Source organism: Pangasianodon hypophthalmus, chromosome 17 (genome assembly GCF_027358585.1).
Source record: "Pangasianodon hypophthalmus isolate fPanHyp1 chromosome 17, fPanHyp1.pri, whole genome shotgun sequence".
Classification (NCBI taxonomy): Eukaryota; Metazoa; Chordata; class Actinopteri; order Siluriformes; family Pangasiidae; genus Pangasianodon; species Pangasianodon hypophthalmus.
Window position 1 is genome coordinate 14,878,083 of NC_069726.1, and position 17,965 is coordinate 14,896,047.

Here is a 17,965-nt window from a genome sequence, read left to right on the forward strand (position 1 = left end):
TGGCTTTTTATATGGGTTCTACTTGAAACCTTTAGTGAATGGAAATGAGTGAAAGTTGATTGACTTGTGCTTCTTTGTTGTGAGGATCATTGTCTTGTTATCTGTCCTTCTTACGGATGGTGCTATCAGTCTCCCCAGTCTCCATCCACTCTCTTCCTTTAATTTGAGTGTGCAACTTCTTCCCAGATTGCGGCATCTTCTTAATTTTTTATCCCACTAATATAAACACGTAACCCTGTAGAAGTGTAAAAGTGTAAAAATTAAGTATTCCACAAAATAATGTTTATACACTGTATTCATTAAAAACCCACCTAATATACAGTGCATTCAAAATGACAGAATACCATTGCATGGTAAAAGCCTCCTGCAGTGGACAATATTCTTGTCTTTCTTGTGTCCTTGGTGTTTCTATGTGGTTCTAAACACATTCAACAAATAACTCATTTAAGAGCAAACAAAATATATGAATTTCTTGGAAAGTTTTATCTAGACTGCTAACTTTTTTTAGACAGATGAAATCACACTTCTTTTCTCATGGTAAACTGATAAAGATGCTTGTATATCTGACAGAATTCTTAAAACATAACCTTTTTTATTAAAAAAAAACACTTCTAATAAAAAAGTGTTTACATATTGTTTACTTATGAAGAAAACAAAAAATCATTGTTTATAGCAGAATATGAAATATGCTGTTATGATGTGTTTTATTTTCACAATGCAAATAATAGGAATATTTAAATGGAGATCAAGCACCTCTAACTGATAAAGCTTAGTATTTTCTGCTATTAATACATGTAGGCTATATGTTCAGATATAAGATGTGTAACAGATATGAATGGTGATTTTGTATCTAATTTTATTTCTCTTTCTCTCTCTCTCTCTCTCTATTCACGCATGGTTAGGCACGATGGTTGGTAATGTTTCTCATTAATTCTGGAAATAAAATTAAGCACCATGTCTGAGAAAAGAACAGAACGTCAGACCCAGCAAAAGTCTAACTTCCAACAAAGATGGGAAGGATGTGAGATCAGATTTTAAGTTTTCACTCCATGACTGAACATAAAAGCCAAGAGGGGAATGAAGCCTTTAATGGATCCCATAGCAGTGAGAAGCTGTTGAGAGAGATCCTTGGACTTGTATAACATGAGTGGGGAAGAGAACATAGGGGGTCCTTGTGACAGTATGCACAAGGAAATAAAGAACAACAACAAGCAGCTTTTCCTCTATCCTGATGGAGATGCCAATGCTAACCAAATCCCTATGGAGGAAAGCCACACTGAGAGAGGCAGTTTAATACCTCCCCTGTTGTCACACAGCAGCACTCAGGAAAGGATTATTATTTGGGGCACACATGCCCGTAGTGAGGACCCAGAGCTTGAAGAGTTTGAATTATTAGAGTGTCAGGAGATGGAAGCTTTTCTAACAGAGCGAGAAGTGAGAGATCACGATAGAAGCAAAGACTGTGCAAAGAAAAACTTTTGTCAGAGACAGTCTGCTCTCATAAGTTTGGACCCTGCCAGTGACTTGGGCAAGAGAGACCAAAATGCCAACCACAGTGAGGATATTGATGTAGAACAAAGTACTCAGCCTCTGGACCTCAGGACGTCTGCCTCTCGGTCTGGAGGAAGGAGGAGCCTGAGAGAGACACGTAGTAACTCAGAGAGCAATGTCTTTGTCCCCACCTTCTCAACAGTGAGCAACCTCAGTGGAAGCTTGGCCAGTGCTCTTGACAGTGCAGGACATACACAGTGTCCTTCTTCCCTACCCAGCAAGCCTACCTCAGAGAAGTGCCAGTTCCAGCAGCCAGCCACAAATAAATCCCCTATCCTTTCCACACAAAGCAAAGAGCAACCCAGAAAGAGGGATCAGAATCATAGTTCTACAGTACTGCCTCAGGATCCAACACATGAGCATAGATCAAGCACTGAAAATGGCGACTGTCTGACAGACAGGCCATGCTGGAGTACAGACAAAGGCTACAACAGACAGGAGAATGTCCTGTCTTCCAAATTCCAGAGAAACATTGAAAGAGTGCCACCTTCTTGCAGGCAGCTTGTACGTCCACTCTCTCCAGGAATGGAGCCAAAGCTAACCTCAGGACATCTGGCATATAAAGACACCCCTCGAGAAGATCGGCTTTCCCCATCCTCAGACAGAGGTCCTAAAAACAGCATCCATCAGCCGGACCTAAAGGATCCAGTGCAGAATAATAGTAATGCCCAGTCTCTTAGCTCAGGCTCAGGGATCCAACACAGCCAGACTTCTACCAAGGTGGGCTCCACCATCAGAAGGCAGGGTTCAGCTGAGAATGCTGCCAGTCCCCTGGACAGGAAGAGTCATTTGAGCCGCAGAGCCTACAGCAGCCCTACCAGGCCTTCAACGCCCCCATCTCCTAAGAGTACGGGGTCTCCTCAGAGACGTCCTCCAGTGTCTCCTGGGAGAAGCCGAGTGCCTTCTAGAGGCCCTCAGCTGGGTTATGGTGCTTCTCAAGGATATGGCTTTGGCCTGAGACCTCCAGTCAAAACCACCATCAACATGAATGTTCAAAACCCTGTACCCCAACAAAGCTCTACTGTAACTTCTTCTCCACCCAAGTGCCCCCCAAAGCCTAAAAGTGTTCGCCCTAAAATCATCACCTATATACGCAAGAGCCCACAGATGAAGCCCCAGGCCACTGATAGCCCATATGAAGTCTCTGCACTACCCACCAAACTCTCAAACCCCACCAGTTCTCCAAACCCCAAAACACCAGCAGACGAGGCTCCTGGAGCTCCAGTGCTGAGTGCCTCTAACCTGCTATATGACAAGTACAGACAGGAGCTGCAGAAGGCTCGTTATATATCTCCTGAGTCAATGGTGTCTGGGACAAAGCTTTCCAGCCACACAATGCCCCACAAAGCCATAGGGAGGACAAACAACTTCTATGGCTCTCTAGGCAACAAATATTTGCCTGCAGCGGTAAGGAACTTCCACACCAATAAAGCAGGTTATGTATTCAAGAGCTGAGAGGATGTACTGCTATGTGGATTCTAAATTATATATCTAAGAATTGATATGTTGATTGTTCCATTTTGTGATTCTAATAGTACAGCAATATCTATATAAATTTACCTTGTATTAATTGAATAATTGAATGAATTGTAATAATTATATAGTGGCTAGAGTTAAGAGGTCACCTTGAGAAAATTAATAGAGACTTCAAGCATTGATTGCTGCTAGGAAAGCTATAGCAACCAGAAATAAATCTACGTTAACAGGGTAGACATGAAGCCAGTGCTTGACACTAAGGGGTACTTGACAGTTTATGATGACTATAAAAATGGCATTTAGAAAAAGCAAGAGAAGCACTGCCTTATGCATTAGAGGAAACACTTGCCAGTTTATTAGGTACATCATTGGCCTTTTTTTCCATCAGAATAACCTATCATATACCAGTTATTGTTATCAATTATTGTAGCCCTTCTGTTGCTAGACACAATTTGTCAGCCTCCTACCACATTCATCACTGAAATAGTGCTGACCTAAATATTACATACTAGTGATCTTGACACATAAGCCATCTAAAATGTTGATTTTATGAGAATGAATGAAAAATATGGATACATTTTAAGACAACTGCGTTATAATTATGTGTGTTTATCTTTTGCATCATTTTAGATTGCTTCTGGAAGCAAGGATCTATCAGAATCCCAGACAGTAACTCAAGAAACAGGGGGATTTTTACAGCCTCCTCGAACCCTGAGACCCCAGCTTGGTTTGGGTGCTGTCAGCAAGTCTCCATCCCCTGCTGCTGCTGCTAAGAGCAGGATCTTCACAGTGCAGAAGTCACCTCTAGCTCTCAGTCAACCAGTGCAGGCAGTGACCCCATCAGTCACTGCACAAGCCACCTCATTAGTGACCCCATCCACTCAAAGCCCACCAGAGGCTTCAGGTGATGCCTGTTTAATTTTACTGCAATGTACCAAACATAAATGAAACTGCAAATAAGCAAATGGTGGGGGAATTAATTAGAAATGCAAGAAAGGGATGAGTCTGATGTAGAGATGTGTTAAAATGGAGGTGAAAAGGTTAGAGATACCGAGCAGGAGTCTTTATTAACTGTACAGTAAATCATTATTGTGTTATTATTAGGTTGCCAAGGGAGAAAATGTTCTGTGATGGGATGTTACCCATGACAGAATTTAGCTGAATTCTCTGAGGGAGTGTAGATGGTGATGAATTTCTGGCTGCTACAGAAGCATCCTTACATTGTGCTGTTGAGTTTTCCAGCACATTGGAAAGGTGAATTATTTTATGAAATATTTTCCGCACCTTGGTTCTAATTACACACATACAACTCCATCATTTCAAACTAACCTTGTCACATCATGGAGCCATGGGGTCCATCATCTGCATATTATTATCATATTATGCCCTCACCAGAATACAGTTTTTTCCTGTGCCGTGTGCCCCAGAGGTTCTGCAAATCTGTGATGTGAAAAGTAAATAATACTTAAACAACATCAGTTGAGGCAATATTTGCCTTTATGTTCTGCTAGTGCATTCTACAGTGGCACAGGATACAGCACACTAACGTAAATAGTGATGTGTACAGACAGCAGATTTTCAATTGCTTTCAACTGCTATGTTCAATTGCTGATATATATAGTAATTACAGGACCTTTCTGAATGGACTGATTTAAATTAGACCCTAAAGCTACAGGATATACAGTGGAATTTTGCCCTCTCCTGAGGAAAAATGCCACTGGAAGCTAGTTGTGGAAAACATTTTGTAATGTGGGTTGTGCTGCTCTGTTCTCCATCAAGCATATTAATCTCACAGTGGAGAGTGCACACATTAAGATAGAATCCAAGGTTGTTAGTGTAACAACCTGAATACCAGATGAAAGAGCAAAACCTCTCAACAAGAGCTTGTTTTTTAGCTCGATCTTACTGTAACTGACTGATCAAGTAGCAGTGCCCATGCAATGCAGGCCTGCTGCAGTGTAACTGTGTTCATTCCACAAGATCTTAAACAGCACTCTAAAACTCACAACAGATTTTTAAAAATATAGAAAATAAAAACTACTAATACAAAAGTTTGAAATATAGAGAAACTGACCAACACCTCCAGTTAGTCACTAGCCACCTTTTTTAATGTTTAACAAAAGAAAAAAAGAAAAGTGTCATCCGAATTTGTTTTATCAGAGCATATATTTTCTAACATTATATCTAAATTACCTAGTAAGTAGAACAGATTCTATAGTTTCACTGTAACTGCTAGCACATATTTAGAGTTAGTTTAAATTTTATTTAAATTGGGGGGTCGTTATTTAACATCAGCTGGCTGCACTTGTTTAAAAAGGGTTTTTTTCCAATCCTAAATCCTAAATATATTTGTCTCTTTACAGCAGCGATTCTAGCAGGAAATGTGCTGCTATGAAGTGATACATTTATGCAATTTAAAGCTTAATGACAAATCAATGAATTTCAAAGTTCCATAATCAAAATTGCATTAATTTCTGTCTTTCTCTCACTCCAAGCCTCACATTCAAATGACACCTATTAGCTCAGGAAAAGACTGAAAGGCTATTTCCTTCAGCTCTGAGTGTCTAACTGTCTTTGCTTAGTCTTACAATATCAAAAATCTGTCCTACAAAAAGACAAAATGCATATGAAGGTAATAATATAGCAAAGCATTATGAAACATTTGTTTGCTCAGACAGGAAAGCAGAGGCATGTAACACAAGGTTTGGAAATGAATGTTTATGAGACATTGGTTTCCCCTCTAGTCTATAGAGAGAGGCAGAAGGAGAGGAGAGAAAGATAGTAGGGGGGATGAGGGAGGAAGCTGGAACACATTTATCTTTAATGATCACAACTTTTGCTCCAAGGAGAGAACTGGCTGCAGTTTCATTAAAAATCCTGATGTGTTTGTGTGTGAATTTGTGTGTGTTTGTGTGTGTGTTTGTGTTTGTATGTGTGTGTGCACCACATCCAAGCATATGCACAAAGCATTTTTCTTAAACTGATAGGATCAGAGAGTAGGATTGAAAGGAATAGTGAGAAAAGGTCGTGATTTGTGCCCCTCTTGGGTTGCTCATTCAGAATGCATTATGCAGCACTCCAGTAGCATGGCTTGTGGGAGGGAGAAGTAGAGATGATTTATTTCCAGGAGTCAGAAGGGGATCATACTCGTAGCTGCCCCAAATCATTGCCTAATATATGGCCAGCTTGTTCCTTAGAAAGGTGACCTAACTTCACCCCTGTGGATATGTTGCATGTGTACAGATATGTTTTCTCCTTCCCTTTCTTGGTCTTAAGCTGCATTTACAATGTACGATTTTCATTCTGAATTTATTTTGTTGTTGCAGACAAAAAATCATACATCATAAAAGAATTCTTAGGTCATGAGATTGGCAGTTTTAGAACACAAAAATATGACATGCTTATTGGCAGCTGATTTAGTGCCATTGCGCCTAAAGACAGCTGATTATGTTCTAAAAGGGTCAGATTATTATTTTTTTTTATTAAAATTTCAGTGTGCCCATTGCTATGATGCTTGTCTAAAAGCCACCAATGGGAAGATGGCAGAAAATGATGCGAAACTCACAAAACAGTTAAATATAAAGCTGGCAATGGCAAAATATACTTTGAAAAATATCCTTATTACCTCAAACTTATGTTGAAGAATGTTTCTGTTTATATGAGCCTGTTACCTGCATGAGTCTGTCTATGGTTATCCTGACTGTATAATCTGACATGGATAACATATGTTATAATACAGTCTGTTATAGAATTTGACCAATATTTTATTGGGATCATCTTGTACAGTGTTGCTGTTGTTCCTATTCTGGCTGCTCCCATTAGGTGTCGCCACAGCGGATCATTGGTACGCATATTTTTGATTTAGCACAATTTTTACGCTGGTTACCCTTCCTGACGCAACCCTCCCCAATTTTATCCGGGCTTGGGACCAACACTGAGAGTGCACTGATCATCTTGTACAGTGTGACAAGTAATAATATTTAAAGAACACTGTAATTGCAGCAATAGGCTTAAGCCGAAGTGTTTAGTTGTTCCTCACACCGAGGGGACTTACTTGGGAAGAGGAGGTTTGCTTGAAGGCTGTTGTCATGTTCCCAATACAAGACCCTGGGCACATAATTTATGCTCAAGGTTTGTTGGAGACCTTCAGTTCTTGACACTGTTATATTTAACACCCTTTAGAGCAGACCAGAGCTAGAGCATGCTTTTACAGCTTTCACTGGGGAAATAGCTCAGAGAAGTGCAATATGTATTTCTATGCAATGCAAGATGTCATATAGTGCTGACAATTCAATAATTTGTGCTGGACTAAGCAGTTGAGGTGATGCAGACCAGGACTGTTTGCACTAGGAGCTGCTAGAGATATCTTCTGTATGCAGGAAGTGAAGCTGAACTTAATAACAAAGAAAGATTGGAACTATGAAATAAAATGGCCAGATGGAACTATGAAATAAAATTCTGTGCTTTTTTGAGGGAAAAAATGTAACACAAGACCAATGCAGCTGCTGTCCATAAGTGCAGGCAATATTGAAACGTAAGCAAGATGACCAAAAGGAGTTGGAGCCAACTAATGCACTCAGCATAGACATGCACACATATTTGGATAAACCTACTGCTCTCCTACAGGATATGTAAGAGATACTCTGTGCCTTAGTTTCCTCTAACCCTTTCTGTTCATTTTTTAGACCAGTGGAAGGCACCATCAGCAGGACTGGCTGTTAAATCTCTTTTGCCCAAGCCAGCTCCATCAGGCCTCCGACCTCCTGGCTACTCCCGCCTCCCCGCAGCACGCCTTGCTGCCTTTGGCTTCGTCCGCAGCTCCAGTGTGTCCTCTGTTTCCAGCAACAATTCCACTGACAGCACACGAAGTGATCCGTGCAGACCAGCACATCGTAAGTTACTGAGAGATTTTAATTTTTTACTAAATATAATTTATTATTGCCAGTTTTTTGGACATAAAATTAGCCCATCTGTTACTATTGCTTAACCTCAGGCCCCCTTTTCCCATTTTATAAATCAGGAGGAATCCACATAGGACCACTGACCAGCTGAAGTTTGGGTGGTAGGTCATTCTCAGCACAGCAATGACATGGACATGGTGATTGCTTGTGTGTGTATTTTTAACAGCAGTTTTGTTTGGCCTTTTAAAAACTGTGTACAGTTTCTGGCCACTTTATTAGACATATCTACCCATTGAATCACCTTGTAGGTATACACTTAGAGACTATAGCTCTTTTTTTCCACATACACATACTGTTCATCATTGATTGTCAGTCTCTGACCACAAGACTGCTCTTGGCTGGATATTTTTAGTTGACAGACTGCTCTGTGGCATTGAGGTGTTTTATAATCAACTCAGTGTCACTGCTGTGCTGAAAATGATCTACTGCACAAATAATATCTGGACCGTGGTGGTTATTTTAGGCCATTTGCAATAATGGACAGGTTAGAGAATGGCTGTTAGGTACAGGCTTGGTATAAATAATAAACTGGCATTTCAATGTAAATGTACTGTAGTAGATGGGTTTATAATGGATTTTTGTCCCTAAGTGACACAAGGTTAGCTTCCTTCACCATGTGTTTCCCCTGGATACAGTTGACGTCACTGTGTCCCATAGAGTCTAAGACAAAATGAGTCACGGGACGAATTACATCATCATCACTTGTCTCTGAGGATGAGGAACCCCTTAGCTATCACAGAAGAGTAGGAAGACAGAGAGAAAGTGAAAAATGGAAAAGTGGGGGGGGGGGGGGGGGGGACTCATTGTGTGAAATTGCTGGGTAAGGTGTGAGAGACTGGAATGAGCAAAGATTCTAACATGGGATTTAATTTGAACAGCTTTTTTCTTCTCATTTGGTAGGTTGAACATGAGAATGCAAACTCAATGTAACTAAAGATCACCCAAAGTCAGCAGAAAAATACTTCTGCCATATATATCACAGTTTACATCTCATAAATAATTAATGTGGTTCTCCTTTTACATATAAAGTCCTCTTATCCCTCATATAAGCTGCTCAGCAAGAAGGATTAGAATTCTTACATTTCAACATACTCACATAACAAAGTACACAGTAGCTTATATGGAACATACATAAACCTAACACAGAGGGCTGTTTGTCTGTAGTGCTTCCAACTTGGGCTGTAAATGCTGCATTGCTTAAGGCCAAATGAATCACTCTCCTGACTGCATGTTGAGACCAATTATAAGCACTAGATGCTAATTATGTTGATTGGCCTGTAGCTAAGAAAAAAAGGAACACTGCTTAATTGATGTGTGGTGCCAGCAGACTGTACCAGTAACATGCAATTATATCACATAATGTCACCCATGTGGCCATAACACAACGCAAGCAATATTTAACCCCCAGAGATTTTGAAGCATATCTGAATGGTTGAGATACTGTATATGGTCTAGCTTTTTGTCCACTAGTTTGCAAATCTAAAATAATAAATACCTAAAACATAGTCTATAATAAGCCTATATTAAGATATTGTTCATAGAATATGACTAAACCTGCAAAAACCTAATTCTCAAACAATTGAACTAAAACATTTAATATTAACAATTCTATTTACTGTATTAATTTAGCAATGTACGACTTGATCCAATTATTCTGCTTGCAATCACATATACTAGGTCACTGATTAACATTTGTTCAAATGATGACTGTGTGCATTGATTTATCTATTTACAGAGAACACACCCTATGAGAACATCCCACTGATCAGTTCATCTATCTCCTTAAGCAAACAGAAGCATTTATGGGGAATCTTCTAGAGATTCTGGAGCATTCATATTACTGGATTGTATCTTGGCCTGGTTGTAATGGTGTGAATTATTGATCCAGGATTGTCAAAGGCACCTTAGTTTCCACTGAGTTCAGGTCCCTGAGACTGAATGAGGCTTGATTGATTTGTGAGTCTGAACTGATAGAGGTAGGCTGACTTGTAATTGGATAAATGGGTTTGAATTGGAGAGTGTGGAATATTATTGCAGAAGCAGGCAGATTGATTAAGCTGTCGTTACAGCCAGTCCTGCTTGAGCCTTAACTCAGTATTGATCTCGTACTTCCCTCTTAATGCTGATCCAGTCCTCGACTCTGTTCTACCATGCCACACTGCATCTGCATGTTATATGATATGTGTGGACTGTGGTTTCAGAGAGATTGAAAGAGATGGGAGACAGGGAGATGTTGTGTAGGCATGTTAAAGGTAGAGTCAGTGTTTTTTTTTTTTAGCTGACTTCTACCAAAATCACTGCATCAGCAAGATTAATAAGCAATCCCACACACACCTCTAGACCTCTAGACCAATTATGAACCGGAGTGATGTAACTGAGGTTTAGGAACTGTCAGTGCCAGAACTAACACACAATGCTGAAAGGCTGGCATTTCTACCTCTACTCTTATTTACTGAATATTGGCACAGCTGTGATTCAGCCATGCTGATATTTAGCTTAACACGATTGTGAGTTCTATAAACAATAAATTAATGTTGAGTAAGTGACATTTCAGACACAATTTCCCCTATGTATAGAGACTTTTGGGACACCCTGTACATTGTCTCTAGAGTCACCTTGCTTTAACAATCACTGTCATAGTCTTTCACCAACAAAATCCTCACTATTATACCATTAACTACCATCATTACTACTGTAATCATGGTATCCATAATGACTATTCTTAAATTAAATCAGGTCAGTTTTAACATCTTTTTATCCATATACACATACACATATATAGTGATGTAGCAGTTTGTGCCCATTTTTGCATTATTTTAAGAATGATGAAGAAGTATATAGGACAATTATACAATATAATATGTGTAACATAAATGTGTAAGCATCCCAGTGATCTACAGTGGAATAAACATAAACATATTCAGTACTAAATTGTAATTGAGAACAGTCCAGAAAGATATTTTCATGCAATAAAGTGGTGTTGCAAATCATTATTCTTATTGTCTTTTACTAAGGCACTGTTTACATTACCAAGCTTATCAAGTTCACATCATCATGATCATCATCACACTCTCTCACTGTCAACAGCACACTGTCTGCTGATGGTCTGTAGCACTTACAATATAGGCTCTAAATGTTGCATTTTTTAATGCCAAATGAATCACTCTCCTGACTGTACGTGAAGACCATTTATAGGCACTAGATGTTAAATATTTTGAATAGGCTCTAGCAAGGAGGTGGGAACTACATCAAGCAAGCTAGGGTATATTTAGCCCTAGAAGCACATCTGAATGGAAAATATACTGTATATGGTTCAGCTATTGTTGTCCAATGGTTTGAGAAATGAATGCAAATCTAAAATAATTAATATCTAAAAAATATTTAAGATTTAAGCTCTGGAAGACTAATCGTTGAATAGTCTTGGATTGTGTCTGTTTTTTTTTTTAATGATACTTATTGTTCCTAATAATTTAGGAAATCTATTGTTAGTAAAGTTGTTGGTAATTTGAATGTGTATGTATGTAATTAATTGGCATGATTGGAGTGTGAGTACCTGTTAGGTATTTGTTGATTTGTGTGCATGTATAATGTGCATTTAGTTTAAAATATCACCCTTTTGTGGAAGTATTTTAGTTGGCACTAACTAAACCAGTGTGGATTGGTTGTTTTTTTAATCCACGCCTCTGATGTATTATTATTTTGGATGTGCTTGTTCTTTGAACAGTCTCTGTATATATAGTCTCAGTGAATATGTAATAGAAACCTTAGTTAGCTAGTGTTAAATGTCTTCACTGTAGATTCTGTTTGAAGTTGGCCTCTTGCTGTGAGATGTTGAAAGGCTCCAGCATCGTTTGACCTTAACGAATCCTCTGGCCACAGAACCTTTTATGCAATGATGGAGGACTCACCCCCACTGTTTGTTTGTCTACAAGATTGACTGGAGAGAGGAGGAAAGAAAAATGATGTGCTGCTACTTGACTATTCAAACCTTTCAGGATGCTGTTATCATCTTACATTCTCACTACATCAGACAAAGTCATTTTGCTTTATTTATCCTTCTCTCTCAGGGTGTATCTACAGTGTTAATTTTTTTCTACTCTACATATGAGCTCTCAGTGAATGTGCAGGACTGATTGGTAGACCAGTTTACTCTTTCTGTTACTACAAACACACTTTTCTTACATCCCTGTACTTAATGTCAGGGGAGTGAGCAAATGGCTGGCAGGTATTGTATTCTGTTATTCTGTGCTACAGTGCACACAATGGCCATTCACTGTGTGTGCATCTGTGTGAATGTGAGCTGTTATTGCACTAGTAAGGACCTCAGGGACTTGAAGAAAAGTTCAAATTTAGACAGTCCTGCACAGAGGTATCATGAGATATAACTGAGGCTCTTGTATACACTTTGTCGTGTTGCTGTGATTCGTGTCAGGCTGGAACACTTGTAACTGTGGGGGAATGTACCAAAAAGGAAATAAGTTCTATTTTATTTTCTCCATATTGTTCAATTGGACCATGATTATTTTCCACTGGATCAATATTGTTGAACAATATGTTCTCCATATATATATATATATATATATATATATAATATTAGCACTTTTATATGGACTATTTTGTATATTTTGCTAATGTAGAAAATTGGGCAATGTAACATGACAGTGAATTACAAAATTGAGATCATGAAATCATAATATGTGTAGGCAATGTACTTTGTTAATGCTTTTTTAATGCCATTTTGTGTTTTTGAATGAATGAATTGTGCCTATGTTTTGATTATTTTGCGCTATTCTCTAAAGAAAACACACCCAGGTTATAATCGCCAAACACTCATCTGCCATGGTAACAACCCACTTAATTATTTGTAGCCTAATTTTGGCCCATTTTAGTAAGGGCATTATCAACATTACACTAACACATGACATTTGTGCACAAAGGTTATTAAGGGATAGTTTTTGAGGAATTAAACATTTATGCATCTTGAGCAGCCAGTTCACATTCACCATGCAACTGGAGCCTTTGCTAATGTACTGATGGCCAATGATAAAAAAAAAAACCTTGGTTCGAGTACCAGAGGTTCCTGTATTTTTGTTTAGTGGGAAAAAGGCACTGTGCTTTCCAAGCAGATTTAATGAGCACAGTTATAAAAATGTTCTTCATAAAAATCTCAAGTTCTTCATCACAGCATCAGCATTGATAGGTGGGCTTTGTCTTACATTCACACACCAGGGAAGACAGGAAAGAATGGCCTTTTTGACAAAAAAGGTGACACAATTTTGATTGAAAAAGGTGAAACAATTTTGATTGATTTTCTGGGAAGTGTGTGTTTCAGAGGTAAAGCATAGGTCCGACAGTCATTCTATAAAGATATTGACTCTCTGTTAACCAAAACTCCCAGGTGGCTTTGTGGCTATCTTTCATAAATAAAAGTCTATGGGGAGAAGGCTTTGGTGATGGATATCTTTATTGGATATGAGTTTCATTTAAATTAGTTTCTACTAACACAGATATGGGTTCAAGTTTTAATCAAATAACCACTTTGTCATGTCTAATGTGAATGAATAGTTATGCTGTCCAAATCCAACCTTTCGCTATACGAGCCTATTGCATAGCCATGATTGCATGCAGAGTGAAATTTAGCCTGTACATCACATTACCACTCAAAGAACTAAGAGAGAACCAGGGGGTGGGGTATAAGGGTAGAGAGGTAGTGGGAAGAGCTAGAAAGGATGTTGCAAGAAATGAAAAGTGAGGACAATGTTTGTGTGAGGATTGTCTGTGTTAACGTATAATGAGAGAGTGGAAAGTCTATCACACACTTGATTGTGTGAGTCATCGTCAGTGGTGAGAACAGATGGTTCTTCAAGGGCAGCACACACACACACAAGCCAGCTTAATCAACTGCTTATTGTGGTGTCATATCAGGATCATATACAGTATGTGCACTTGTTAAATATCAGAAGTGGACTGAAAGCATAGAATTCTGTGCATATTTAATGTTATCACTGTAGTGTGTATGATTTAAGTCATGGTGCATTATTTTAGTTGTTAAAGGATTGTTAGATTTCTGTTGGAAATGTTGTTCAACAACAGCACATGTGATGTGGTTTCCTTTGGACAAACCATAAACTTTACTTAGCGCCATTGCACTTTCGTTCTCTGTCTTTCTAGTTAGTATTTATGGATTCAGACAAAGTGGGCAGTCTGCATGTCTGATCTGATGCATATACCTGATCCTTGGTACATTAAATTGCTAATTTCTTTTTCTGTTTATATATGTGCTGTGCTGTGCTGTGCCCACTCTGGCTTACTCATCTCTCATTTGAGAGGCAGAATGAAAGAATTAGCATGAGCCCAACATGTGTTTTTCAGGAACTGCTTAGAACTATTAACCTTTCAAAATGCCAGGTGTCTTTAGGACATGTCCATGTCAAAATTGTCATGAATTTTCCTCTGATGTGGTTCCAATCATGACAAGCATGTAATTTTTGTTTTCATTGCCATGTGCTTGTCCTCTTTCCTCTCATGTCTTGTCATTGATCTGTTACCTAATGTGTGCACCTGTTCTGAGTTCATCCCTTGTTCCAAGTACCTTTTATGAAGTTGTTTTTGTGTGTCTATTGCATAAAAACATATAGTTATATAAAAATATAGCTCCTGGTCCATGTGACAATAAGCAGAACATGATGATTTAAAATATTTTGAGCCATGACAGAGCAAATACTTTTATTAGCCATCAGTGGCCAAAGCATCAGCAGTGTGCATGACTAAAGATCTCAGACACTGCTGGCTCTGCTCTCATAGGCAGAGTAGGACCATCCAGGCCAGGGCTCCAATAGTCTGATGCTCAGATTCTAGACAGAAAGGACAAATTACTCCACATGCTTTAATCCAATCCCCTCCTTGGATCATGAGCCATTTTAACAGCCTTTGGAGCCTATAGCCAGATCCTAACACACACACACATACATACATACATACATACATACATACATGTATGTATATACGCATGCTCCCTGAAATGAGAAATGCCAGAGTTCTCCAACTTTAAAAGCCTAACTGTGTTTTGGCTCATGTGTTTCTGCTGCGCTTCTGTATTATTGCTTTAGTCTGACAGGAAGGGAGATAAAGAGCTCTATGAGAGAGTCTCACACACGGCTAAGATGCAGTCCACCTGCACAAATAAATCATATGGTGCTGAAACACTGGCCCTGTACAACTCCCTCATATTGAAAGTCTTAATTAAATTTTTATTGGCATTCTAGCTAAACCCTAATAATGTTTTCATTATATACAAAACTCAGCTGCCAGAGTCCTCAGCCATACTAAAATATCAACTCATGCTACTCTACTTTCCATCAGCTACACTGGCAACCAATTTGAGTCCACTTGTCAAAGTCCTGCTTACAAAGTCCTGCTTACATGACTACCCATCCTTAATCCCTATTCCTCTTTACATACTTTTTTCCCCATGTGTTAGTGAAAGGTTTGTTTGTGTCTGTGGAATATTGCAGTTTGGCTGTCTGCAGGTTTTGTAAAATTACACTGGGTTTAAGAAATTCATATAATATAAATGAATCATATTATTATAGCATTACTCACCACTAGAGCTCCACTGACTCATAAAGTTATCCTGCTTCACATTACCCCAACCTCTCAGGATGAAACTGCAGTATTTATGAGAAAGTACTTTAATTACACGATCTACAATGACTGAATAATGTATAACTAGAAGTATAGGAATGTCACTATTCCACAGTTTAATCATGATGTAAGAAAATATCTTCCACCAGCTGAGCTGTGAGTGATCCTCTAGATTAATAGTACTCATTCCTCTGACGAGAGAAGTGCTCAGGATGGAAAATACTCCTTCAGGAGCTAAACCTTTCAGAGCTTTAAACATAATAAGCAGCTCATTGCTGCCAGTGCCTTACTTATTAAGGTAGCCAATGTCCGTATAGCCCTACTTTTTCTGTGTAGCATTAGCCTAGAATAAAGTAGTTATTTCCTCCAATAGGTTGAGTGTTGCACACTCCTGGGCAAGAAAAAAAAATTGGGCCAAGCCCAAAATGGCAAATCTTAAGCTTTTAATAATCTTAACAACAAATCACTGGTCAGAAAATTAGCAGGAATTAAACAAATGCACACCTGAGAGCTCCTGTGCCACCATTTGCTGGTTTTCTTTTGCTGCAGTGAACTGTTTGGGGAAAAGCTAGAAACAGGGAAATTCACTTATAAAGTCTTCTTGTATGCAAAGGTAAAGGTAAAATTATGATAATGATTAGAAAATTCAAACGAACACATATTTGGGTGTACAAATTTTTCCAAAAATTTCTGGGATGTTTTTTTTTTCTTAAAAGATTAGTCATTACTTGGTTATCTGCCACACCTGATGCAGCCCATCAAGGGCCACAAGGCTTCAACATTTAAAGAAATCAAAGGGAAAAACTATCCCATAAACAAATAGATAGTCCTTTATCTATTTGTTTAATTCTTGCTAATTTCCTGACCAATGATTTAAAAGCTTAAAATTTTGCCATTTTGTGCCCATTTTTTGCCCAGGAGTGTATGTTCAGTGCACATAATGTACTGGCTGGTGGAATAGAAGACTTTTCACTGCAAGTATTTTTTTAGCCCATTATCTGTTAAGCAGTTATGGCTATTTCTCTATGGCATTCTGTATGCTGGTCTACACTTTGGATTTATGCAGGTTGCTATAAATGCTATAATGTCATGTACACATCTCAAGGGTGTGATATTCTCCTAAAATGATTTTTTCAGAGACTTTGTACTATTCAGACCTCCACAGTCTTTGTGTTTAACCCCTTTCTTGTCATCTGATTTTATGGCATTCATACACATGATATCTGCCACATTGTACGGTTGCAAAACCTCATACAAACCCCGCTCTGCTGCTTCCGCAGTGTCTGTTCCACTGAGACTTTCTTTCTCTGTCAGTCTGCCAGGGCAGAGACTGTGCTATACTCTGGTGGATGTATGCTCTTTGTCTCTGAGAATATGTTAAATTGACGTGTATTGTTTCTACTGTCATCTTTTTTCCAATTCTCTGACATGTCAGTTCTACCTGCTGAGTGTTCTAAATATGCTGCTTTTTGTTATTTGACTTTGGTTACCACCAGCGGTGGAAAGTAACAAACTACATGTACTCTCATTATAGTACTTGAGTATGTGGTTCACGGTAATGGTACTTTTTTAGTATAATAAACAGAGTAAAAAATAATAATGCATTTAACACCCCAGAAGACTGTAAGCCAATTAAAAGACAGTATGTGCAAATTTTAAATAATTCCATATCGAGACCCAATCAAATGCGCCAAGTGCTTAGCAGCAGCAATGTCAGAGACAGTGAAGAGAAATGAGAATCCATGGCCCAATTTATAAGGCATCTACAGTTTTAAATGTTTCAAAGGAAACAGAGTGACAACTTATTTACGCTACTCTAGCTTGAGTAAATTGTTTTTCAAATACATTCCAACAGCTGGTTTTCAGCAGCATTCCAATCCTATTTCTCTCTTTTCCTCTATTTCTCTCCTTAATTTGGAGTTGCTGCTTACACCTTTGATGAAATTACCACTTGGTTGCCTGTCAGTTTGCCATGAGTTGGACTGAAGTATGTAATTGGTGTGCCGGGGGCCCGATGCTCTCCTTTCCTCTCTGGTGACCGTGCTGACATGTGGCAGTAGATGGCTTGCTTTGCATAATCTTTATCATCATGCATCTCACTGTCATTTCAAGGTGGGTGTTGGCTTGATGATTCATGGTTAATAATGCATGGCAGCCTATTTCTTATGGTGGCACGTCTGCGGTGTGTTTGCCAGACTGGAATACCTGCTGTGGTGGAAAAGCATTACTGATGTTTCCATCTGTATGTCCAAAAGTCAAAATCTTGCCATTTTTAATTTGTTTTATTTGTCTGTGTTAATTGTGTTAATTGTCTTTTGAATCCTCAAATTGTG

The 17,965-nt window shown here is 38.7% G+C and overlaps 1 protein-coding gene and 1 long non-coding RNA gene across 3 annotated transcripts in view; one reads left to right on the forward strand and one right to left on the reverse strand.

The window, feature by feature from the left end:
• Positions 1 to 17,965, forward strand: part of mtus2a (microtubule associated tumor suppressor candidate 2a) — a 60,475-nt gene that overhangs the window by 23,421 nt on the left and 19,089 nt on the right. For both annotated transcript variants that reach the window (XM_053241224.1, XM_053241225.1), the window contains exons 2-4: positions 903 to 2,958; positions 3,658 to 3,931; positions 7,713 to 7,919. In XM_053241224.1, the coding sequence (XP_053097199.1) occupies positions 1,144 to 2,958; positions 3,658 to 3,931; positions 7,713 to 7,919 (2,296 nt within the window). In that variant the 5' untranslated portion in view covers positions 903 to 1,143. The remainder of the gene's footprint in view (positions 1 to 902; positions 2,959 to 3,657; positions 3,932 to 7,712; positions 7,920 to 17,965) is intronic.
• On the reverse strand, positions 14,686 to 17,656 carry LOC113543606 (uncharacterized). Its single transcript, XR_008304464.1, has 2 exons — positions 16,137 to 17,656; positions 14,686 to 15,655 (listed from the first exon to the last, which is right to left on the reverse strand). It is a non-coding gene; the product is annotated as an uncharacterized LOC113543606 (long non-coding RNA).